At 50.6% G+C, this 25,051-nt stretch overlaps 1 protein-coding gene across 11 annotated transcripts in view; it reads left to right on the top strand.

The window, feature by feature from the left end:
* The window catches only part of SLC37A1 (solute carrier family 37 member 1), a 60,373-nt gene that overhangs the window by 32,832 nt on the left and 2,490 nt on the right, over window positions 1–25,051 (top strand). For 4 of the 11 annotated variants that reach the window (XM_032276783.1, XM_032276782.1, XM_032276790.1 and 1 more), the window contains 10 exons: window positions 2,696–2,776; window positions 5,915–6,046; window positions 8,943–9,033; window positions 10,730–10,792; window positions 11,629–11,714; window positions 12,682–12,730; window positions 13,847–13,920; window positions 15,140–15,218; window positions 20,812–20,909; window positions 21,345–22,630. In XM_032276783.1, coding sequence (XP_032132674.1) covers window positions 2,696–2,776; window positions 5,915–6,046; window positions 8,943–9,033; window positions 10,730–10,792; window positions 11,629–11,714; window positions 12,682–12,730; window positions 13,847–13,920; window positions 15,140–15,218; window positions 20,812–20,909; window positions 21,345–21,512 — 921 coding nt within the window. In that variant the 3' untranslated portion in view covers window positions 21,513–22,630. Of the gene's footprint in view, window positions 1–2,695; window positions 2,777–5,914; window positions 6,047–8,942; window positions 9,034–10,729; window positions 10,793–11,628; window positions 11,715–12,561; window positions 12,731–13,846; window positions 13,921–15,139; window positions 15,219–15,291; window positions 16,436–16,494; window positions 16,523–20,811; window positions 22,631–25,051 lie in introns of those variants that run through there. The other 7 variants (XM_032276785.1, XM_032276787.1, XR_004268573.1 and 4 more) reach the window with 6 other exon arrangements.

The raw sequence follows: 25,051 nt of genomic DNA, 5'->3' as shown, positions 1-25,051 counted from the left end.
AGATCCCAGGAGCTAGCCCAACACCCACCCCCTTCAGCCCTGCCCCCTGTCCTTGGCCAGGTTCTGTTGGTTCTGCTCTGTGAGGGGATGTGGAATGGAAACACTGTCACCACCATCAGTCAGCTCTCCTCTGAGCCACTGCCCAGCAGCTTCCTAGAACAGTCCACTTTTGCTCCCCAGAACCTCTTCACACCTCACTTGCAGACACGGTCTCGAAACGCAGCACATCAGCCCTTGCATGACACAGCCCAGTGGCTCCATGTCACCCCATGTGAAATCCTTGCTGGTGGATCTGGTCGACCTCTTGTCACTCACAGAAGGGGGCAAACCCCTCGCCCAGAGCGCCACCTGGCCTCGTGCAGGAGAGGGAGCCAGAGTCCTCTTTCTGTCTGTTAATACATTGGGCTTCTGGGTGTGATTCATCAGAAAGAGGGGTTCTGATACTTGATGACAAAAACAAAGAAACAAAATGAAGTTTGGAAACCAGTGCCTTCAGGAAGGTCAAATACCACATGATATTTGTAAAACTGTAGCTGATATTTTTAAGTGTTTTAAAAAGCCATTTTCCTGTCACGAGCATGAATTTCAGTTTCCAAGCTTGTAGAGTCGTGCTGCGAAGTCGCTTAGAGCTGCCTGGACTGCCCAGCTCGAGACTGGGGAGAACTTTGGCACACACCTTCCGCCCTGGGACGTGTTCTGCTCTCTAAGAAGAGCTTTCCCCCCAGGGGCGGCCAGACCTGAGGGTAGGAAGTCGGCACACAGGGAGTTTGGGGGAGGCGCGGGTTTTCCTCCTGCACAGCTTTTAGGAATATGAGAGCGTGTCTTCTGCTTCTGCGTGCATGAGTTCAAGGCTGAAGTCCATGTTTCATTCTCCTCACCGAGGGATCACAGATCCCTTGGTACCCAGGTGTCCCCGGCATGCCGTGGGGCAGGTGGTCCAGAGAAACAGCTTCTCGTCCTCTTTTCTCTTCATGTTGGCTGGTCGCAGAGGGAAAGATGGCTGATACCTGGGGATATTTCATCAGCTTCTGCAAACAGCCCTGAAGTTCTTTTTCCTGCAGGAACGTTACCCGCTCTGTACAGGACACTGACGAGACTTTTGTCACAGGCCTTCCCGAGGGAGCTGAGGGCAGTTTGGCCAATGTCCCATCAGCTGCTGTCCTTTTGTGGTCTCTTCCCTTTATCACAAATGCGAGCTGTGGGGCAAAGCAAAATGCATTTGTAAGATATTTCAGATGTGCTGACTTGTTCTGGGAAGTTCCCTTGTGGAAGTGTCATTTTTAGGATAAAGTTCTAATTGTTTCCAATATTTTAAAGTTTTTGTTATGGAGACGTTAAACATATAAGAAGGTAAAAATAACAGTATAATGAACACTGATGTACCCATCACCCAACTTTCCAACAGTTGGCCAGTCTATCAGTGCCCCTTCTGATACTGTCCCTTCCCACCTCCTGCTGATGTATTTTGCAAGCAAATACCAATCATCTTAATATTTTGTCTCTGACTACTTCAGTGTTTGTTTCCAAAATATAAGGAAACTTTTGTATGAAACATAACATACCATTATCACACTTAAAAACCAATGGCAAAGAATAGAAAAATAGTAGAGAAAATCAAACCAAAAGTTGTTTCTTTGGAAAGATGAACAGAATTGGTAGTCCTGCACCTAGACTGACCAGGAATAAAGGGGGACTGAAGTCACCAAAGTCAAGACCAGGAAAGATCTGGCCTTTCCTGGTCTTGACTTTGCCACCTTCACCAAAATAAAATGGATTACGAGGAAATACTATGAACAACTATATGCCAACAAATTAGAAAACTTAGAATAAATGGAAACATTCATAGGACAGAAACTACCAAAACTGACTTGACAGATAGGAAATCTGAATAGATCTAAAACAAGTAAAGAAATTGAATTGTTAATTTAAAAATTTCACTCACAGAAAAGCCCAGGACCAGATGGCTTGGCTGGTAAATTCTGCCAAACATTGAAAGAAGAGTTAATACTGATTACTCACAAACTCTTCCAAAAAATAAAAGTGGGGGGGAAACTTCCTAATTCATTCTATGAGGTATTATTGTAATAACAAAGGAAGACAGCTTAGGAAAGCTGTACACCAGTATCTTTTATGAGTGTAGATGCAAAACTCAATACCAGCAACCTGAACTTAGCCACCTACAAAAGGATTATGTGCCATGATCAAATGGGATTTATCCCAGGAATACACAGTTGGCTTAACAGGTAATGTTAATGTAATACACCATATGAATGGATAAAGAGCAAAAGCTGCATGATCATCTGGGCTGATGAGCAAACCACACTCCTCCCGCAGAGAGGGTTTTTTCTTCTTCAGAAGCAATGAGCCGACTGAGGGAGGGCCGGTGTCCCTCGCTGTAAAGGGAAACACTGAAACAGTCTCAAAGCCATTAAGAAAAGTTAAGTCGCCTTAATGGATATTTTTACATTTGGTTACACCTCTGTCTTAGCTCTTTCTTCAAGAGAGGATTTTATTTTCACATTCTGTTATATGGGAGTCTGGAGTGTTGAGCTCAACCATTATTCTGTTTAAATCCGTTGTCTTATGTTCTCTCGGTAGCTTTTTGGGGAAGTTAGTAAGTGTCCTTGCTACAATAAGTAAGGTTTAATTGTGGCTGTTGAGTCAGTATTGCTCTCATGAAGCTTGTTTCTCCCAGCACTCGAAAGCCTATGAGAATGGGACAAACAGACTGAGACTCCAGAAGCAAATCTTGAAGAGCGAAAAGAACAGGCCTCTGGTAAGTCGCGCACAACTTCCACTTCCTAGAACATCGGAGCTGCAGGAAAAGTCCTTTGAGCCACGTCAGCTCTCTGTTCCTCTGCCTATGTGACATGTGTCACAAACACCCAGATCTTTAAAAAACTGGGTCTCATTGTATTGACGTCTCTGAGGATCCTTCTGACTGGCTGGGCCCACCAAACACGGCATGAGCACGGAGTGGGTATTTGAAGGTTGAGTGCTACTCCACCGTGCACTGTGCACGCCAAGCAGGAGTCCACAAATGTCTCTGGGATGGCCTTTCCTAAAGGGTAGCTGCAGATAGCATCAGGTAGCGGGTGAGCTTAGCATTTTTAGATAGAGCGGTCGTTATTACACCCGTGCCCATGGGCGTCTGCCTGTATTTTGCAGGGGTGTGTGTTTTCGTAGAGGGAGCCCTTTTCTCTTTGAAAATGTAAGCCATGAGTGGAGTACCCTGGCCGCAGAATCCCCCAGACACACGGGAGCTGCACAGATCCCATATGGGACTCTGAGGACACAGACTGGAAATAGCTTATTTGGAGGCAGACGTGCCCCTTGGCCTCCAGCCTTGCATCATGTCCCCTCAGTGTCTTCTTGTTTGCTATGTAAGGAGGAGGCAGCAGCGGCCCCCCATGTTAGTTTTGGAAAACCAGCTTCTTGGCCTCACACTTTCTTTCCCATCTCCAGGAGCAAACAACTGGGACTCCGTGGCTGCAAGCCCTGTTTGAGATGAGCAGGTGTAAGCATAGGGCCTGTTCTCGGCAAAAACAGCCTTCTGTCTCTGTCTAGGAGGCTTCTTGGGGCTTAGGTAAGGAGCAGAGGGTCTGTGTCTGTGGCTTAAAACCAGCCCAGCAAGTGGACCACAGAGCACTTTACAAATCCTGGAAGGGCCATGGGTGGCTCTTGGGCATCTGGGTCTACCTGAGGCCAGGTGGTCTTCCGTGTGGACCTGCAGCCACTTCTCTCTGGGTCAGAGGGTACGCCTCTCCTGGCTAAGCGGACTCTTTCCACATGACGTTCCTCCAGCTGGCTGCATCTCACCCACTGCTTAGCCTGTTTGCTGCATAACAGGCTGTGAAGTCCCGTAGCCCTCAGCTTGCTATGAGTGGAACTCACCTGGGGCTGCCCCAGAGACTGCTTCAGCAGGGCTGGGGGGCTTTGGGACTCCTCAAAGCCCCCCAGGAGATTCCAGTGTTTAGCCACAGTAAAGCATGACTGACTTGGTTTCCTAAACTGGATGATCAGCACAATTTAAGAGAGAAAAGTTGATTCCCAAACTCAGATCGCCATTCTTTGCTTCCACGTGCCGAGAATGAATTCTTATCGGGAGGATGTGAGGCATTTGCACTCGGGCCTGTCATCTTCACTCCAGAGCACCTGACTGCGGCTGCCTGTGGATATCGTCATCAGACGCCCGCTGTCCATGCCAGAATCCTAGCCGTGAGCCGGGCTTCCTGGGGGACATGGCTGCTGGGCTGCCCCCGACACCACATACTGGGTGCCCAGCACCCACACTGGGCTGCACACGGTACAGTCTGCCACCCGGTTTCCAAATTTCTGTTTCCCACTGGAAGAGAATTCTAAATATCAAGAGGCAGGGGAATGTGAAATACATTACCATTTTCTTTTTTTTTTTTTTTTTTTTTTGAGATAGAGTCATGCTTCATTGCGCAGGCTGGAATGCAGTGGCATGATCTCGGCTCACTGCAACCTCCACCTCCCAGGTTCAAGCAATTCTCCTGTCTCAGTCTCCCAAGTAGCTGGAACTACAGGCACCTGCTACCACACCTGGCTAATTTTTGTATTTTTAGTAGAGATGGGGTTTCACCTTGTTGGTCAGGCTGGCCTCGAACTCCTGACCTCAGGTGATCCACTGCCTCAGCTTCCCAAGGTGCTAGGATAACAGGCACGAGCCACCGCGCCCAACCTCTTTTTCTTTTTTTTTTTAATTGAACTACATTTTTAGTCCAACTTATAACAGGTTATAGTGAGATAAATACAACAAAGCCTGTTTGATTTTGTGGAAGGTCTGAGATCCATAGACGTATTTCTTTGTAAGACCTTGAACTTCATAGTTTATTAATGAAGAACATTTTCATTTTATTTTAATTCTTTTTTGAGATAGGATCTTGCCCAATTGCCCACGCTGAAATACAGCAGCACAGTCATGGTGCACTGCAACCTCAACCTCCTGGGCTTCAGTGATCCTCCTGCCTCAGCCTCCAGAGCAGCTAGGACTACAAGTGCATACCACCACATTCAACTAATTTTTTTTTTCCCCAGAGATGCAGTCTCACTGTATGGCCCAGGCTAGGATTATTTTTGTGTTATCCTTGCTCTAACTTGGAAACCCCACTCTAGGTTCGAGATCACTCTTCTTTGCTTTAATGAGTATGTGTTTTGTCCTTTAGGAATGTCTAGAATATCAGAATTCATAATTATCAGAATAGGTGTATTTTAAAATAATGTCGGTGTAATTTAAAATAAATTTTAAAATAATGTTTTATATGGCCACTGTGAACTCCTAGAAAATACAGGATCATGTAAAGATTTCTTGTTAGCATTTTCATTAAAATTATACATAATTCTACCACTTGGTGACAACCATTGTTGGCTTAGATTTTAGCTTCTTTCTTTCTAGAAACAGATCCTGCAGTTGCCTAGTTATAGATGTAGATATTTAAACCTTCTTTGAGATTATAATGGCGTGCAGTTTTGAATGATGTGTTATTTAATGTGTCATAAGCATTTTCATATGTCATTAAAATCTCCCAAGCTTTTTTTATAACAAGATATGTCATTCATATGGATATATTTTAATTTTCTAATTTTTCTCAATGATGATGTGACATCTATTTTACTTTATAAGTATTTTTTTCACTTTTGGAGTTATTTTTTGCATATAAGAGTCCCAGAATTTCTGGATCAGAGGATCTGTGTACCCAGCTGTTCATGAAAATGCATGAATGCTAATCATTCTAACGCAGTGGCCAGGTGGGAATGTCACCAGATGTCTTCAAAGCAGTGGGAGAGAGAGTCGCCAGGCACCCTCGTCATTGGGAAGCCTGGTCCCACTTCCCCCAGACTGCCCAGCCGGTAATGCCTTTCCTTTTGTTCCCAATGGATTTGCCTCCAGGACCCAGAGATGCAGTGCCTGCTGCTGTCAGACGGGAAGGGCTCCGTCCATGCAAACCACATGGTCATTCTCCCCGGGGACAGCGGGAGTGCCACCGCTGCCATCAGCTTCACAGGGGCCCTGAAAATCCCTGTAAGTAAACATGTGCAGGAGGAGTTTCAGAGGGGCTGCTGCTGTGCCAACTGCAAGAAGTCTGGTCGGTTGATGATTAACTTAAAAAAGAAATCTCTGGTTGTGAGATTTCTAACCCAGAGATTAGAATCCATAGCAGAAGCCAGACGCTGCACACTGGTAGCTTCAGGAATGAATATGTCTGCAGTGATGTTTGGTTTGCCTTATACCATGTTTGAATTTTTTTGAAATTTGTCTTCTCCATTTAAAAATTCAAAAAGTTCATAGACAAATGGGGCTCCCTGCCCTCGCTTGAAAAGCAGAAAGCCTGGCACCCTGGGCCTGCCCCCCATGTGACAGAGGTTGGGGACCTGGGGCCCTGACCACTATGCCACCTGGCCCCTGTGGCCTGGCCCCTCCCTGGTGCACTTGCCCTCCTGCAGGCCTTGAGCAGGAGCCTGGGGGGCATTGTCACTGAATGGCATACCAGCGTTCACCAGCCTGGCTCCATTCTCTTTCCCTTTAAAATGTCTTCAGCCTGGGCACGGTAGCTCAGCCTGTGATCCCAGCCCTTTGGGAGGCTGAAGAAGGCTGATCACCTGAGGTCAGGAGTTCAAAACCAGCCTGGCCAACATGGCAAAACCCCGTCTCTACTAAATATACAGAAATTAGCCAGGCATGGTGGTGCACACCTGTAATCCCAGCTACTCGAGAGGCTGAGGCAGGAGAATCACTTGAGCCAGGGAGGCAGAGGTTGTGATGAGCCAGGCTCGTGCCACTACACTCCAGCCTGGCTGACAGAGTCACATTCCATCTCAAAAAAAAAAAAAGTGCCTTCAGTGCCGCAGCCCCTGGTCTGATTGTCTGTGCGTGTGAGCAGAGGTTGCCAGGAGTTGAGGGGGGATGGAGAGACCGAGGGAAGAACGAGCAGACAGGCGGGAGAAGCCTTCGGGTCCTCAGAATCCGGACCGTGCTGCTTTGGCTGCTGGTCCTTGGTGGTATTGCTGGCCTTGCCTTCAGACTAGAAGGGTGCCACAGTGCCCCTCAGGGGTGATCAGTATCGGGGAACGGTGACTTGGAGCAGATGAGCGGGAGAGGTGCTGTGGAGAGATTTCTTGCTGCTTTCACTTTTCCTTTTATTACATTCATGGACTCCCTCAGCAGAGAATCAGGGGAGATCAGACCCTGCTGTGTGGGCCGGGTAGGCTGTCTCGGGTGGGGTGTCCAGGGCAGGCTGTCCACGCCACGCCCTCCGGCACTCACAGCCAGAGCACCAGGGAGCAGACACAGCTCTCGCTTGCTGACGTGACCTAGAGAAAGGCCGAGGATCAGGGGCCCAGACCCGAGGCCCCTCAGCAGGTCAGGGCTGGAAGCATAAGTGGCGCAACCCCGACCTCAAAATTACATCACAGAAATTAGAGACTGGGGAGACCTCGGCTTCAGAACAGAAATTGTTCCAGTGCCCAGGAGGAGCTGGGTCTGCAGAGGCAGGGCCTGGAGCCAGTGTTCAGCCGAAGGAGAATGCCCAACCCAGGCCTGGGCACCAACTCCCGGGGAAAAGGCTGTGCATGCCGGCCTATGGGAGCTGCTGGGTTCAAGTAAAAAGATTTGCTCTTAGTTGTGTCCTTCATAATAACTGTACCCTTTTCTGCTGTACCTTCCTCTGTAACTCCCCCCAAATACTTGTGCTGAAAGCAGGGTGCACAATTGTTATAGAAATACACGTTTTTATACAGTGGAGTTGTAGACAGTATGAGCTGCAGAGGCGAGGCCTGGCTCACGCCTCCCCTGCCACCACCACGCTGGGGGTCCCGGCCACGTGTGGCGTACCCTCAGCCTCCATGTCCTTGTCTGTCACACGGCTCCATCTCTGGTGTGAGACGGTACGTCGTTCTGAAGTGAGATCAGTTAATGACGACAAGCACAGTGCCAGGCCCGTGAAAGGCATACGGTAAATCACACGGACACAGCCTCACCAACTGTGAAGATATCAGCTCTTTCATTTTGGAATGACTTGGCAAAGTGGAGTGCTGGATTCTTCCAGCCACCGTTTTGATTAATTTTCATGTGCACAGGCAGCTGGGGAGTGGAGTGGGGGGTTCAGTGCCACAGTGTTACTGGATTTCTCACTCCGGATTTTCAGCGGCATCTGGAATTATCATCTCCCAAGTGCCACCTCTTTCTAAAAGTTGACATAAAAGAAGACACAGGCGTTTTACAGAACCCAGCGCCCGATGTCATCACTCACACACCCTCTTCTCGTCCCCTGGTTTTCCCTGATGCGGACTGGTGTGTCGTACTCACAGGCGGGATGCGTAGCCTGTGTGCCTGACAGCATGGTACGAATTGTTTGATCTGTATGTTTCCCGGTGACTTTATCATTTACAATGGTTTCAGCTCCAAGGGAGAAGAAAGAGCCATTAAATGCTCAGTCCGCTGCGCCTGGATATACGAGGACTCCTTTAATAGGCAAGTTTTCCGGGCGACATAGTATGAAAATCAAATCCTACGTGTTTTTGTTGACTCTACTCTGATGTAAACACACTGGCTTTTGATCCTAAAAGGTAGTCTGCATTTCGAAATTCAGAAATGTCATAGATAAATAGGGCTTCCTGTCTTCACTTGAAAGCAGAAAATCTGGCCACACTGGGCCGGCCCCCAATGCCACATTGGTGGAGGAGCTGCCGCTGTGGCCACCCCCAACCCGGTGCCCGGGCTGGGGTGAGTGCTTCACTGTTCTGCGTCCTCACCACACCACACAGCGGTGCAGCACCCTCCCCCGTATGTGTCTGGAGGTGCTGAAGCCAGACCAGAGACAGGCTCTCTTCATGGGAGCTAAGTCATGTATAACTGTTACCTGTTTACACACCTGCCGATGGCACATTTGGAGGAGACGCCCGACCGCTCTCTCTTTCAGGGTGTGATCGAGTTCTCGCTGTGTCTGCTGTTCGCCAAGTTGGTCAGCTATACTTTCCTCTTCTGGCTGCCACTGTACATCACGAATGTGGGTGAGTATCCGTTGCTAGAACACGTTAAGTTCTGCACGGCAACTGGGGCCGAACTGTCTTCTGTTTGCTGGTTTCTAGCGTCTTGGAAACGCAAGGCCATGAATGGTGCTTTGAGAGGTGCACTTTCCACACTTCTGAATCGAACAGTATGGTGGAACATAGGCAAAGAGAATTCAGACGTGCACGTTGTACTGCCATAATGGTAGCCTTTATGAGATTTAAAGGTTGACACGTTATGTCCCAGCTGTCGCCACCAGTTCCGTGGGGTACTTCCTGTTCTGAGGTAGCCTGCATTTAAATGGGGGCTACATGGAACTTTGGTGCATAGCAGCCAGTGAGCAGAAGCAAGGCCTCTGGGGACCTGAGATAAGAAATCCCTGATAATCTCACCTGGAAAAGACTTCTGGGAAATAGGGAGGTTCTAGGGAGAGTCTAATCTTAGAGAGGGTCTAACCTTAGGGAGGGTTTAACCTTAGGGAGGGCTGACACTTTGCTTCATGTGGTGTTGCTTTATCCCACGGTGGCTGCAGCTGTAGATTATGAGCAAACATGTTGGTGAAATAGTAACATGCCCCCCATGTCAGGTGTGACCATGGGACAGTCAAGAGGGGACAAACAATGCTTAAGGGAAGGGGCCATTGAGTGGGGGAACCGGAACCCTGGCTGAGAGGAAGTGGGGATGGTCCAGGAACACGTGGAGGGCTGTTAGCCCAGGGAGCCAGGGAGAGCGAGAGGAAGGAGAAGACACCAGGCCATCAGGGAGAGGCAGGCTCTGGCAACGTCCCAAAAGGGGGCCTTTGAGAGCGGGGGAGGCTGAGGGGCACAGACCACCTATTCTGGAAATGCAGATCTCACCAGAGGAGAATGCTGGGATCATGAGGCTGGAGGCTGAATACCCAGAGGGAAGTTGCGGAGGCGGTGAGGGGACCGTCCCCCGAGCCTAGCAGGGGCAGGGACTGTCCAAGAGCCAGTGAGTGGGGAGGCAACCAGGCGTGCCCTCAGATCCTGAGGCTCCTTCCCTGCCTCGTGACCCTGCCTTACCTTGGCCGGTGTGCTGCACTCAGCCTTCTTCCTTTCTTCCCCTGTGATTGCATAAGGGGTAACGTTTTCAAGACTTGAGTATTGAATTGCTGGATTTTCAGTCTGTTTGAAAAAAGCAAAGTTTCCTGTCCTTGTCATTGAGGATTCGGAAAGGCTGGGTTTGGCCAGCAGACCGAAATGCTGCCCGGTCTCTTTTGTCACACCACAGCCAGCTCAGTCCACCTTATAGCCCAGAACGTCTACAAAAGCTAGTGGAGGGTGCCCTGAGCTGCTGCTGGGAGGCCCTCTGTGTCCTCATCTGCAGGACAAGAGGGCTCTGGCCCCCTGCAGCTGTAAAGCCACATGTGACAGGACGTTGGAGCATCCAGGCGCTTTCCACACCCCCACTTAGGTCATGCGTTGATCTAACTTCATGGTAGAGGGGCCCCTGGGGGGGCCTCTGAACCAAAGGTGGGATAATTCAACTGAGCAGGGGAAGCCCTCGGTGTTTGGTTAAAAGTGTTTTCATCCCTTCTGTGTTACTAGTTTTCTAAATCCGAGTTAAATCAAGCGTGTGGAACCAGAGTCCCCGGCATGGGTCCTGTTCTGCGTGGTGTGTCACTGTGATGCGTGGAGGAGGTCTTCATTGTTTTACATTCCGTTGTCATTTTCATAGATCACCTTGATGCCAAAAAGGCGGGGGAGCTCTCCACCCTGTTCGACGTGGGTGGGATCTTTGGTGAGTTCGTTAAGACTTGCTCTGCACTACCAGAACTTCACGAGGCGCATGATCTCTGAGTTGATTCACTGCTCAGAGGGAACGGGGTTCCCCAAGGTCTTGTATTCCCTGAGTGGACCCAGCCCCAGAGGGTCAGGCTGTCACCTGTGGGTGGGGGGTCTTTGGTTTCCCCTCCCTCCTCGGGGCCCTGACTCTGCTCTTGAACAGCTTCCCTCAGAAACAGCAGCCAGCTGGACTCGGCTTATGCCTGTAATCCCAGCCCTGTGGGAGACCCAGGCAGGAGCATCACTTCAGCTCTTGTAATGAAAACCAGCCTGGGCAACATAACAAGACCCCTCTCTACAAAAAAAAAAAAACAATGACAAAACCATAGCTGGGCATGGTGGCTCGAGCCTGTGGTTCCAGCTGCGTGGGGAGGCTGGCATGGGAGGACAGCTTGAGCCTGGGAGGTTGAGGCTACAGTGAGCCACGACTGTGGCACTGCACTCCAGCCTGGGTGACGGAGTGAGACCCCATTCCAAAACTAAAACAAAAAAAGCAGCAGCATGCCTCCCAGGCAGGTGACAGACTCTCCACCGTAGTCCGTCGATAGGTAAAGGGCCTTCAGGGCTGGCCTCAAACCTGAACCCGAGATGCCTCCAAGCCTCTCTCACATCTGACGGCAACCAACTGAGGCCTGTGGGGAGGTCAGGCCGTGAGAAGGCTGCCTGCCATGATGCTTGGAGAGAGGGGCCTGGGAGAGGCGGAGACTGTTCTCCAGTTTCCTGCAGCTCCACTTCCTCGTAGTGGGCTCACGCCCAGTGACGTCCGAGCCTCAAGCCTGCTCTCCGTTGCAGGTGGCATCCTGGCAGGTGTGATCTCAGACCGACTGGAGAAAAGGGCCACCACCTGTGGCCTGATGCTGCTGCTCGCTGCCCCCACGGTCAGCCCTGCTGCCTTCTCTGCCCCAAGGCCTGCAGACAGTCCCCCATGGTCCTCCCACCAGCCAGCGTCCTCTCCCATCTGCCCGGGCTCCACTTTCCTGACAAGCCCAGCTTCATTCCCGCTCATGCCTCCTGTCCCCCAGCCCCTCCCCGGGCACCCTCCCCAACATGCGCAGCCGCTACTTGTTCCGCATGGGCAGTGTGCAGGCTGCCCCTCTCATTGGGGTGCCCCTTGCCCCAGACAAGCTCCTTCCCCACCTCTTAGGCATCGTTGAGCCCTCCCGTCCTGACGCCTGGTGCATAGTACTTTTCAAGCATTTCGCAGCTCCTGGCCCTGGGCACTGACAGCCCCTCTGTGCCCCAGTTCCCTCATCTGGAAACGGGGTGTCAGTAGCACCACCTTCCAGTGGGTTAGAAACAGTGCCCCTCGTTACTGTTTTTATCATCGTAATGTTAGAGGTGACAGGCTTACCAGTGTACCCCGTACCTCTGCACGTCCACCTCTCCACTAGGCCTCTCCGCTGGCCCCAGAACAAGGCCTGGTTTTCAGCCATCTTGGGGTCCCGGACACAGCCATCACAGACCCTGAAAAAATGCCGAGTGAAGAAGCGCCTGAGTGGGCCCCTTGCTGCCATCGGGGTTGGCAGCCTGAGGACTCGGCAGTCAGGCTCTCAAACGAGGAGCTCAGGAAGGCCACCTGCACCCTGACCCTCGGCTGGGGTTGTGGAGGGAGCACCCTGCAGGATTTCCCCAGGTCACCTGGAGTGCTTGGTCCAAAGCGCTCATGGCGGGGACGAGGCTCAGTGCCTGAGACGGGAGGGAGTGTGGCCTCCACTCTTTTTTTAGGGGTTTCCATTCTTGGGTTGGCTGCCCGAGACTCACCCCCAGGCTTTGAGAAGTGGATTTCTGGGGATCTCGTGCTGCCTGCAGCCGGCGTGGTTTTGACCTGTGTCTCGATGTCCACAGCTCTACATCTTCTCCACCATCAGCAAGATGGGGCTCGAGGCCACCGTCGGTGAGTATGCAGGCCTTCTTTCTTTTCTTTCACACACGTTTTTGTTCACACAACTGGCAAGATGAAATATAAAAATCAACAGGTGCTTTGAGCTGGTTTAACTGGAGGACATGGTGCGGCTAAAAGTCTCCGGTGTCCCTCTTTGAGTGAGGCCATCTGGAGAGGCCAGGGTCTCGTCTCCCCAGTGCGAGGCTTGCCAGTCTGTGGGTTTGAGTGTGAGCCTCGTCTGGGGCAGTGGCCCTGAGCGCTCAGGGAGAAACCAGATGTGACCTTGAAGGCAGCCCCTCCTGGCGCCTCAGCGGGGCTGGTGAAGCTGCCACAGCCTGTGACCCATACCCATGATGGTGAGAGCAACCCAGGCTGGCCCTTGGGCCCCGTCAGGTAGCTGGGAACCTGGTGGTACGACCTGAGCAGGGTCCCACCAGGAGCCAGGGCAAGTGGCACCCCAGCCACCTCCTCCAAGCTGGCTTCGTCAGCTGCCCTTCCAGGAGCGCCTGCATGACCTCGGAGGACTACTTTTAACACCCTGCTGGCAGCGCTGTCCAGTGATGCCTCCAGCACTTAGAAGTGTGCTTTCCGTCCTCACGAGCCAGCAGTGGGGATGTGTGTGGTCCCCTTGAATGGTGTTCAGAAGGCAGCTTGCCCACAAGAGAGGAGGCGGAATGTCCTGTGACCCCTCAGGCCAGAGGCTTCCTCACCTGAGTGCGAGCCCAGATGCTGGTTTGGGAAAGTGAGCCGAGGAGAGTTTAGGAAGCGACCTGGCCAGAGAGAGGGTGGGGTCCGCCTGTCCCAGCCGTGGATGGCCCAGAGAGAGGGTGGGGTCCGCCTGCAGCAGCCATGGACAGGGAGAGGGAGGCCTTTTTGCTGCAGATGAAGCTGCGGCCAGCTCAGGCCCGGCATCAGGCCTGTGATCACTCCCTGGTGGAGGCAGCTTCTGCCCCGAGGGTCAAGGAGCCTGAGTCTTAGGGAAGGCGCAGTTCGGCTTAGACCCTCAGGAGACAAGTTTGGAGGGAGCTGCTGCTGCTGCGCCCCGCCCTGTGCTCCCCAGGGGCCCACCTTGGGCTGCTCTGATGTGGGGGGACTCGCTTCCATTCTCCCACCCTCTGCCTCCCACAGCCATGCTACTGCTCAGCGGAGCCCTGGTCAGCGGGCCCTACGCGCTCATCACCACCGCCGTCTCCGCTGACCTGGTGAGTAGAGCCGGGAGACGCTGGCCCTGTGGGCACCCACCGTTTGCCATTCATGACAAAGGTGGATCACCTAGGTCATGGTCTCCAGCCTTCCCGCATCTGCCCCCTGCTCATCCTTCTAGAATCACACGCAGGTTGGCACCAGACTCACCGTTCGGTGCAACCAAAGGCTCTTGGGCACCGTCCTCCTGACTCAGGCACTTTTCACTCCAAGGGGACAGGAGAGGAGTCCTGTCTTAGACGCCCCTGCAGAGAGAGAGAGGGGCCAGGAAGAGGTGCTGGGGGATTTGGCCCCCCTCATCCAGGTGCCACGCCCTGCCTTGGCCACCTTTGTGTGGGGTGTGTCCTGAAACTGCCTGGGTGTGCATGAGCGTGCAGTTTTGTGTCTGGGCATGGAGAATTCTGGAAGGATCACACCAGACCAGCAGCAGTAGTCAGCCTTCATGGGGTAGAGGCAGAGGGGAGACTTTCACTTAATTTTTAGACTTCAAAAACAGTAGGTTCTGGGTGATTTTCATATTGCGCATGCTTTTCTTGATTTTGCATCCATATTACACTCATACACAGGCATGCATATTTTCAAACGCTGGTTCATTTTTATAGTTTTAGGCTTCCAGGCACTGTTTCCCCTGATCTCGCTCCCCTCCTAGTGTCCTCAGTTTGCTTTTTCCACAGTTATCTATGTAGCCTTTTCAAAATGGGAGCTCCTGGCGGCTGTTCCCTTGCTCTCTTGGGTTCTCCCCTTCTTCCTCTGGAGTTTGCTGTCGATCAGGTTGGATTTTAGATCCTGCAGAGACATCTGACAGGAGTCCCAGGAAGGCCCTGGCTGTGGAGGAATCCAGCAGACGTGGACATGGCTGGGAAGGAAGGCCGGCACAGCTCAGGGCAGGGGCGTGTCATGCATCTTCATGCCCCTCACGTGGGCTGCTCTGGGGGCTCAGGGAGGAGCAGGACTGTGTTGAACAAATGTTTTTTTATTTGAAGAGAATCCTAAGAGTTCTTGCAACTAGACCCAAGCATTTCTGATGATTGTTAACTCTTAAAAACCCTTGACATTTTAACTCCCCAAGGCAAGCTTGGGGTGGAGTTTAAATTACGGGAAACACCCCGCGTGTTGAGTTGTTCTGCAGAGCAGTTTCAGTAAATGGTGATACAAAGGCTGAGGCTGACTTCTAATGCCTCAGGGACAAGCTCCACATCTGCTTTTCCTCTCTTCTAGGGGACTCATAAAAGTCTGAAGGGTAACGCGCACGCCCTCTCCACCGTGACCGCCATCATCGACGGAACTGGCTCTGTAGGTGCGTGGAGAGGTTTAGCGCTGGGAGGTTTGGTGTCTTAGGGGAAATCGCATTGTCACATGCTCTTGAACAGGTGCCCAGGGTTCCAATAGCATCGATAACATCAAGCGGGCCGGCTTCTCACGATATGAGCCGAGGAGCAGGGGACATCAGTGCACAGAGACAGTTGTGTGTGCCTGGGTGGCTTGAGAGACAGGCATGTGACTAGCTGTGTGTCCAGGTTTTCACCGGAGGCGGTGGTTGGCAAACTGTAGCCCGTGGGCTAACTCAGGTCCACTGATTATTTATGGCCTTCATCTCAAGAAAGGCAGAATCTTATTAAAATTACAGAAAAACCAATTGGCCCAAAAGCATGCAGAGTTCTGAGTGTTACCAGCATCATCAAAGGCTTGAAGGGCATTCAGTGGCATAGTCTAGAATTGAAAAAGGTGGCAGAGTAAGCAACCCATCCCACCTGCCTCAGGGAGCAGGCAGGTGGGAACCGGCCAAGCACTGGGCTCCCCGCCCACGTGCAGCCTGACACGGCCTTGGCCTTCCCTGAGCCCTTTCGCGCGGGGCGCACACACCATGGTCACGCCTGCCAGGGGAAGATCAGGCGCTGCCGCACGGGGTCCTCCCGGAAGGGCACTGAGGGTCCTTCCTACATGTGGGAGGTTATGGGGGCTGCCCGGTGTGCCTCTCGCAGCTAATCAGGAGGACCTGGGGTGCCAACCTGATGTGTCACCCAACCTGTTGTGTCACTTGCTGCCCAGGGTTCTCAAAGCAGTAAAGCCAAGTGTGCGCTAGATGAAGGTGGCTCAGTAAAGGCACATTAGTCAGAGCCTGGCACTGGAGCCTTCTGGCTGGCCGGTGGGGAAAGCTGATGCTCTTGGCTGCCCTTGGCCTCGGCACCAGCAGGCTGGACATAACACAGCACGTTTCTGGGCGCTCACTGCTGTCTCAGTGATGCAGAAGTCAAAGCCCTCCCATCACATGGCTCCCTGCTGCTCCTGTGGAGGCCAGGCTGGCCCCTTGGCTCTGGCCACACCCCGTGCCTGGGAAGGTCCCCACAGGTGACCTCATGCCTCACTCCCTCGTGCCCTTGAGTCTTTGCTCAAATATCCTCTCAGCGAGACTGCTTGGGACCACCCTGCTAAGAACACAGGGTTCTCAGCCTTCTGAGCCGGCCTCCAGGCCCCCTCCCCGGGGTCTGCTCTTCTCCGAAGCACTTCCCATGTCCGCAGTGGGACACAGGGTTCTCAGCCTCCTGCGCCAGCCTCCAGGCCCCTCCCCGGAGTCTGCTCTTCTCCGGAGCACTTCCCATGTCCGCAGTGGGACACAGGGTTCTCAGCCTCCTGCGCCGGCCTCCAGGCCCCTCCCCGGAGTCTGCTCTTCTCCGGAGCACTTCCCGTGCCCGCAGTGGGATTCAGTGCACTCTTTGGCTTCGTCTCCTGTCTCCTGCCACTGGCACGGAAGCCCCAGGAGGATAGGGTTTGCGTGGTTCTTTGCTGTATCCCAGTGAAATGAACGGGCTGCTGCCAGGCGGCTAGAATCACAGCCGGAGCCCAGGCAGCTGAGTGCACAGTGAGGAGCCCAGCCGGGCAAGACCCAGGCCCCCCTTCCTGGCCCTGGGTGGCGGGAACCTCAGCTCCAGGCTGCTGCTGCCATTTCCAGGACCAAGGTTGCTGCTTCATGTGACCCACTGCCTTGTTCTGAGAAGCAGCGGGCAGGCTGGCCAGTGCTCAGAAAGCCACATTTTGGCTTTTGCTGTTCACAAAAGTGAGACCAGACCAGCCTCATCTCTGCCCTTAATGCTGGTTCCTTCATTTCACTGGGTCCAGAGGGACTGTGAGTGTATTGGGGGGTGGTGCTCACCCCTCTGATGTTCTCTCTTGGGCACCTCAGTAGGAAGTGGGGGGACTGCGGGGCTGAGCTCAGTTCTGATTGACATTGTGACTGCACGGCCTTCTCTTGGTCTGGTGCTGCAGGGCCCGCGGGCCGTGACTCCCTCTGACTTCGCTGGGAAACTCTGCTCTTAAAGCTAACGTGGCAGTCTACTGGCAGTCCCGACTGCTGTTTGAAAGCAGAGGATCAAAGTGAAAAATGAGAGGGAAATCATGAACTAGGTGAAAAAGCACATTTTTCTTCATATTCTTTTCAAAATGAGAGGGAAGCAGAGGCCACTGCCCACCACTGCCCTGAGTGGGTGGAAGGGGCGCACCTTTCTGAATGCCTTGGCCCACTCACAAGGACGGTAGCCTGCACACGGGACCCCCTCTGGCCTTCCGTTAAGCTGCACCAAGTTCCGACCATATGCGGAGCTGCTGTGCCCACCCTGATGACTGCTATGTTACACCAGAGGCTGGACCAGGACCCAATTGCTCCAGGCTCCACCGCCCGTCCGTGCCTACTGCCTGCTCAGGCAATGGTTACCATGGAAACGGCACTCAGGCCTGCCCACCCCCACCACCACGCCTCCGTCATTATTTCTTCCCTGAGTGCTGCCCAGCGAAGCACGGGCTCAAGTGGGAAGGCCGCCGTGTCAGCCCAGTCCCTTCCCGAGGGATTGCCCTGCATGCCTACTTCGTGTCACTGGCTTGGGTGGAGGTGAAGCATGCCTGATCGTAGATCACCACTGCGTCTTCCCAAGAGCGCGTGGTCTGCTGACAGCGTGCGTGCTCGGTGCCTTCGCCGTGCTTAGCATCGCAGAGGCTGCTGTTTCTGTACATTTCATGCAGAGCAGTTAAATAGAGCACTGCGTTTCTTCAGGTTGATTTTTATCCATTAAAGTAAAACATAATGTACGTTAGAAGCCAGACAGTCCTACAAGCTTATTACGTTATACAGCGGCGTTCCTTTCCCCCTGCCCAGCCCTGTCTTTGTAGAAGCAGCACCTTGAGCTGCCTCTCTCTGCTTACCTCCATATTTTCATGTTTCTCGGTTCATCATAACATCATCAGCTGTGCTCCTCTTAAGGCAGAGGGGACCTGGCTCCCTTCTGCCCCCACACGGCGCACCCCTCCTCCTCCGGTCACATTGGCCACGCTCCGGCCCTTCACTTTCCAGCCAAGAAAGACACTTTAATTATGCACCTTCGATAGATACATTCTGTTTTTTCCTGGGTAAGTAAACCTCCCATCTTTTCCTCTTTTGTACATTTCCTTCCCCTCCACCATGGTCACCATCCCACCCCACTCCACCCCTTTCACGCCATCAGCCTCGCTCCGCCCGCTGCACGGCTTTGCCCCAGAGCACCTGTCGCCACTGTGTTGGGGGTCCCCTCCTCCCTTGCCTGCATCACAGCCCTCGCAGCCAAGACCCCTGTTTACCACTCCTGTGGGGAACCACCTCCTGGTAGCTCCCTGAGTTAGGAGAGGTGGCTTCTGCGAGCTTGTAAGTGCCTGGTGTGTGGATTCTGCTCTCGCCTGAGGCAAACACCTGCTCTTCAGAACCCGCGTCTTCCAGCCTCCATTGCTGTCGCTGACACCTTCACAGACATTCTGAGCCCAGCCTCCGCTTTCTAGCCTTCTCTTTTTCCTCTTAGAAATCTCCAGGTTCCCTTCTTACCCCTGGAGTCTTTCTTCATCCCCCATCCCCTGGGCACCTGGTAGCCCCTTCATTCTGGAAACACGTGCTCCTCACTTTAGGGGACTTGGGCCCCTGTTAGTTCTTTGGTAAGTTTTCCTACCATTTTCTGATTTGTTTTTTCTTTCTGGAAAACATATTAGTCAGATGGAGGCTTTTCTGGATGAATCCTTCAACTTTCCCTCCTTTCCCTTCTGCTCGTCTCCCTGTTCTTGTACTTTCTCAGGGAATTCCTGACTGTGTTTTCCACCTTTGTACTGCCCATTTTACTTTTCCTGCTATGCTTTCAATGTTCACTAATGTTTCTCTGCCGTTTTAGTGCATCCTGTTTTATTTCGTGTTAGATTGAATCATGCGAAATTGATAACAGGTTTTCAGCTACAAAAATGGGGGTGTCCTGAGGTTCCACTTAACCTTCTGTGGCTATCGGGGACCACTGTGCCCTCCTGGGACTGCTTCTCTCCCTGACGCCTTCTTCTCCTCCAGGGTTCCTCCTGCCAGTGTGCTTGCTCTCGCGTTGAGGGTTCCCCAGACGTAGGGCAGACCTCGGCTGCCCCTTCCTCGCTTCACATTGAAGAAGGGGCCCTGCCTAGTGGCTTGGAGCCTTTCTGTAGGAGAAAGCGTGCCAGCTGCTGGTCGCCAAGCAGTGTGACCCAGCAGGACCTGGAGGAGACTCCCTCAGTGCCCAGGGGAGCATGGCCTTTAGGTTGGAGGATTTATCATTTTTAAAATTCAGTGATGGTACAGTTCATGTTTCTTGGGAGGCGTGGAAATAACACATGAGTAGCTGACCATGTTTACCTAGAAGTTCCGAGAATTTTAAAAACATTGCATACAATTGCTCCTGGGATAATGAAATAGTAAGAGCACTTTGTGAACACTTGAAAAAAATGAGTGTGTCTAGGGCATGAAAGACCCTGGTTTTCTTACTGCTCAGAGATTAAAGATCAGTTCATAGCTTGGTGGAAATTCTTCATGCTTTTTACCAAGACCAGCCATCCTACGTATGCATCAGAATTCATTTCAGTCCCTCTTAGTAAAACACACCAGCTGCTACAAAACACATTCTTAAAACAGCAGTCCTTGGGCATTTAGCGGGATACTTTATTTTGTTTTCATCATTTAAAATTTTGACATAAACTCAGACTTCAAGAAAGTTGCAGAAATCGTACAAAGAATTCAGACATTTTAGTACATGTGGTTCATCATGCACCCCTCATGTGTTTTTACACACACATACATGCACACACACACACACGTAATTTTTCTGAACCACTAAGAGTAAAATGTACACATGCTGCCCTTTTACTCATGACTATTCACCAAGTACTTCCTAAAAACAAGGAGCTCCCTGACAGACCACAGTGCAATGATCAGACTCAGAAAGTGTGCATGGAAAGAGTTTTAGTATCTACAGATCTTATTCAAATTTTACCCAGTTACATTTTTTATAGCGTGAGAATATCTAAGATTGTGCATTGAATGCAGATCTCTGTACGGTGTATTCAAGAGAATAATGGGAGTGTTGGCTGAAGAGAATGAGCATTGCAGTGTCCACAAGCATTTTTAGGTGGTTCTGGGAAAAGGCTGTACCAGCTTCGCCTTCCCAGTGCTGAGTGGTGCAGGTGCAGTATCTTATCTGAAGTGCTTGGGACCGGAAGTGGTTATGGTGGTTTTGTTTGTTTGTTTGTTTGTTTGTTTTTTCAGACTGTGAAATATTTGCATTATACTGGTTGAGCATCTCAAATCCCAATTCTGAAATGTCTCAGTGAGCATTTCCTTCGAGTGTCAGCGCTCAGAAAGTTAAGAGTTCTGGAGCATTTTGGATTTCAGGTTTTCAGATTTGGAAGGCTCAGCCTATGCTAGGCCTTTTACCCACTCCCAGCCTGACTGGTCAGGTAGAGGTAGTGTCATTTTGTATGTTTTCCTTTCGTTGTGAGTGAGCTGTTGAGCCCGTTCTGTGTGGCTGTTAGTCATGTGCTGGGACTTCTCTAACGAGCACCATGTGTGTGCATTTGCCCGGTTTCAGGAGCAGCCCTGGGCCCCTTGCTGGCTGGGCTCATCTCCCCGTCTGGCTGGAGCAACGTGTTTTACATGCTGATGTTCGCCGACGCCTGTGCCTTACTGGTAAGTCCGCGTCTTTTTCATCCAAGCCACCTTCAGTGTGCATCTCTGCATTGTGGCCAAACACTGGTGGAACTTTCTCCCATGCATTCCTGAGTTAGCAGAGGTTTGGGTCTTCCCATCTTCCTCAGTATGCATGGTCTAAAGCCCCTTCTGTCTCTGGCTAAGAAAAGTCAGAACCGGAAGCAGGACAGCCTCCTGCTCTGCAGCCTGGGGCAGGATGGCACAAAGGCCAGGAACATGGAGTTCCGTGACTTTGGATCCTGTCTGTCACCGGTCATGTGTGTGACTCGGGCAGGTTACGTAACCTCTGTTCCACAGCTTCAAAATGGGCTTGATAATGGCACCCAGTGACAAGACTGTTGTCGGAATTAGAGCAGATGATACACAGGGCCCAGCCTCCCAATGGTCATCAGTGTCCTGGTGTCCCTCTTGCAGCCATGCTGTCACATGGGGGCAGTAGCCAGCTGCTTCCACCTGAAGGGATGGGAGAGAATAAAGGAGCAAAGAGGCTGCCAGTGCAGACAGCAAGCCGCCGTCCGGCTTCCGTCCCCTTCCTCTGGTGGGCGCCTGCTTCCTGTCCCCTCCTGTGTTGAGAAAGTTTGAGGTTTTCTTCTGGGAAGGGAAGACCAGTGATGATGTCACGGTCACATAGATGTGCACCTATGAGGGGCACATATACTTATCTTCACAAGTCATCTGGCATGCAAAGTCCCCAGACCCACAGCTGTGTCTCTCCTCTCACTCCACCAGGCAAAACCTTAGGCTGATCCCAATAAAAATGAGTTGGGAATTGTAGAAATATCAACTCACTCAATTAAGTGGAAGTCTTACATTAATTCCAGGAAATTCTAAAACCCAATTTCCCTACCACATACAAAATCAAATACCAACTCTCAGCCTATGAACTTACTAGGTTTAAATGGCTGTTCTTTGGATTATTTATGGGTCTTTTTTAATGCCAGAGGTTTCTATTGAAGCCTCCAGATGTAGTTCCACTAGGTAGCAGTAAAATTCCCATCATTACAACTGTTTAGAGAATCTGAAATATCTTCTTCAGAAATACCCAGTAATATGTATTGAAAATTGTTTTGAGGCACAAGCTCATAAGAAAGTAAAGGAATTCCCCAAGAGCCCAAATTGTAAAGGCAACATAAATACACAAGCTCATGATAGAGATGTCCAGGAATGATACCAGTCTCAGGAATCAAGGGGTTGGGGTGGTTGTGCCCATACCGGGTAAGAGACAAGGTGTTAGGCTGGCACAAGATGAGGAGTTGGAACTGGAGACTTCCTTATAGAGCCAGGATCCTGAAGGGCCATGCTTACAGTGAAAGAGTGTACTAGATGACATCTGCACACTGGCACAGGAAGACAATGGGAATCTCCCCATCTTAGCCGGATCAGGGAGAAAAAATCTCCCCTGAGAATTTTTAACCATAGACCTGCCCACAGTCAGCCTTAATCTTTGAGCTTATATAAATATATTTAAAATGAACAAAGTTGGTCTGTAGGCAGTGATATCCATGGTTCTTATGCAGAAGCAAATAGGGACAAATCTTAACCCTACAGCACAGGAATTCTGTAGCTACCACCCTACTAAAGATGAGCTCACAGTCCAAAATTATGAAACATAAGGAAGCAATCCACTTTGAATGACAGTAACAGACATAAAAATGGTGGAATTGGACTCCCCAAAACTGCAGATAAAATATTTATATAAACTAAAAATAAATATATGCGATGTGACTGATGACATAAGAAAGGAAACTGACCTCATGAAGAAAAGAACAAGACACTCAAAAAGACAGAGCAGGCTTGAAAAACCAAACAGAGGTTATAGAAATGAAAACTGTGACCTTTAGCCTGGGAAAAGCTCAATGGATAGGTTAGAAAAGCAAATTAGATATAGCTGAAGAGAAGATTACTGAAGTGAAATATAGATATGAAGAAATTATCCAGAATTCAGCACAAAAAGAGAGATGGAAAATATTAAAGAGAAATTAAATATAAAATGGAGGGCCAAATGAGGTGGCCTAATATTATCTGAAAGGAATTTCAGAGAAAGATAGTAGACTAGATTTGAAGCAATATTTTAAGAGAAAATAGCTGAGAATTTTCCATATACATGAAAGACAAACATTCTTAGATTCAGGAATGAAACAGCTTAGGATTGTGTCGCTAGATAAATTTATCTGTACCTAGACAAAGAATAAGGGTGAAGTGAAAATGTTTTTAACCAAAGGTGCTCCCAGCAAAAATTGCTAAACAGTGTATTTAAACATGGAAGGGGCCAGGCATGGTGGCTCATGCCTGTAATCCCAGCACTTTGGAAGGCCAAGGTGGGTGGATCACCTGAGGTCAGGAGTTCAAGATCAGCCTGGCCAACATGATGAAACCTCATCTCTACTAAAAATACAAACAATTGGCTGGGCATGGTGGCAAGTGCCTGTAATGTCAGCTACTCAGGAGGCTGAGGCAGGAGAATAGCTTGAACCCAGGAGGCAGAAGAAGTTGCAGTGAGCTGAGATCGTGTCATTGCACTCTAGCCTGGGCAACAAGAAACAAAAAAGGAAGTTAGATCCAGGAGGGAAGTCTGAGATGCAAGGAGAAATGCAAACAAAAAAAAAGTGGTATTCCTAAGGACAAATCTAAATGAGTATTGACCATATAAAATAGGGGCCAGCCAACTGTGGCCTGTTTTTGTATTATTCTCCAACTAGGAATGGTTTATATTTTTAAAGGTTTCTTTAAAAAATCAACAAAAGAATGTGCAACAGAGACCATATAGCTGCAAAGCCTGAAATATTTACTATCTAGACCTTTACAGAAAAAGCTTTCTGACTGAGTTTAAAACAACAGCAGTAATGACTAATTTGGGCAATATAAAAAAGAACTGAAATACTGGATAACTAAAATGTAAGGTACAAGTGGGACAATCAGAGTTCTAGCACACAGCAGTTCTTATATCATCAAGTCAATAGCAATAGAATGTGTAACCTTCCAGGCGATAGAGGAAAATGAAGACTTCATCCAAGAGAACCTAGGGTCAGGCGAAGCATAGAAAACTAGGGTAAATATAGATATACATAGCGACATGGATGAAAATTATTCCAGCATACCATCAACACGGTAACTGTAAATGTACTAAACTCATCAGGAGCAGAGATTGTCAGGTTGCTTTTAAAAATAGAGGCACTGGTTATTTACAAGAAACACACCTGATACACTGAAGAATTCTGAAAAGACAAAAGCAAAGGAATGGGAAAGTACGTGACAGGTAAATAATAACCAGAGGAAGCTGGATTCGCCGCACTGGGAGAAAGAGACCTAAAGCCGAAACACTGGGGCGACGAGGCTTGCCGCAGGGGAGAAGGAGCAGCACCGGGATGTGCAGCCGGCCCGTGAGCTCGCACTGGGCTTTTCAAACCTAGGAACTAGACATACCTTTTTCTCTTCCCTGATCAACATGATTTTTGGTATTATTTCTCCAAAATAGACAAGTGCCTCCTCCCAAGTCTGGGGCTGAGAACCTCCGTGATCTCAGCAGGTGTCCCGGGGGCTGGAGGGCACCATGCTTCCTGCCTCGTCCCGCACACCGATGGCTGGCTATGGGCCTACAAGACCGCCTCGGCACACGGTCGAAGGCCTCAGGCCTGCAGTGCGTGTCGCCTGGGCTCCTGGAGTTGGCAGGGCATCCTTGGTCATTCTTGCACGCGTGGGCCAAGCACTTGGGCATGTTTTGAAGTCGGATCTCTGTTCTTCAGAACTGTTACACTGACAGTTCATCCCACACCACAAAGAACACTTGCTACTGAATTCTTCATCTTTTTATCTCAATGATCGGCTTCTCATCATCGTAGGCCTCTTCAGGCTGGTACTGTTCACACATCGCACTTGGTAGGATGTAGATGTGGGTAAGGTGCCGGCTGAAACACAGCAATCCTGTGCCAGTAGCTGGAGCTAGAGGTTCAGATTCACACAGATGGATTTATTTAACAAAAATCTTCCTATCGCCACCGGCACTCTTGTTAGCACCTGGCTGCGTTCCCACAACCTTCACCACCTAATTGTCGCAAACACCATTCACACAACAAGCGGCTGGATGCCTCTTATCTGTAGGAGGGCCCTGTTCTCTGCAGCTT

Source organism: Sapajus apella, unplaced genomic scaffold (genome assembly GCF_009761245.1).
Source record: "Sapajus apella isolate SASKATOON/1434 unplaced genomic scaffold, GSC_monkey_1.0 scaffold8, whole genome shotgun sequence".
Taxonomy (NCBI): Eukaryota; Metazoa; Chordata; class Mammalia; order Primates; family Cebidae; genus Sapajus; species Sapajus apella.
The sequence above is the reverse complement of the archived record's forward strand: the minus strand, read 5'-3'. Positions and strand labels throughout refer to the sequence as shown.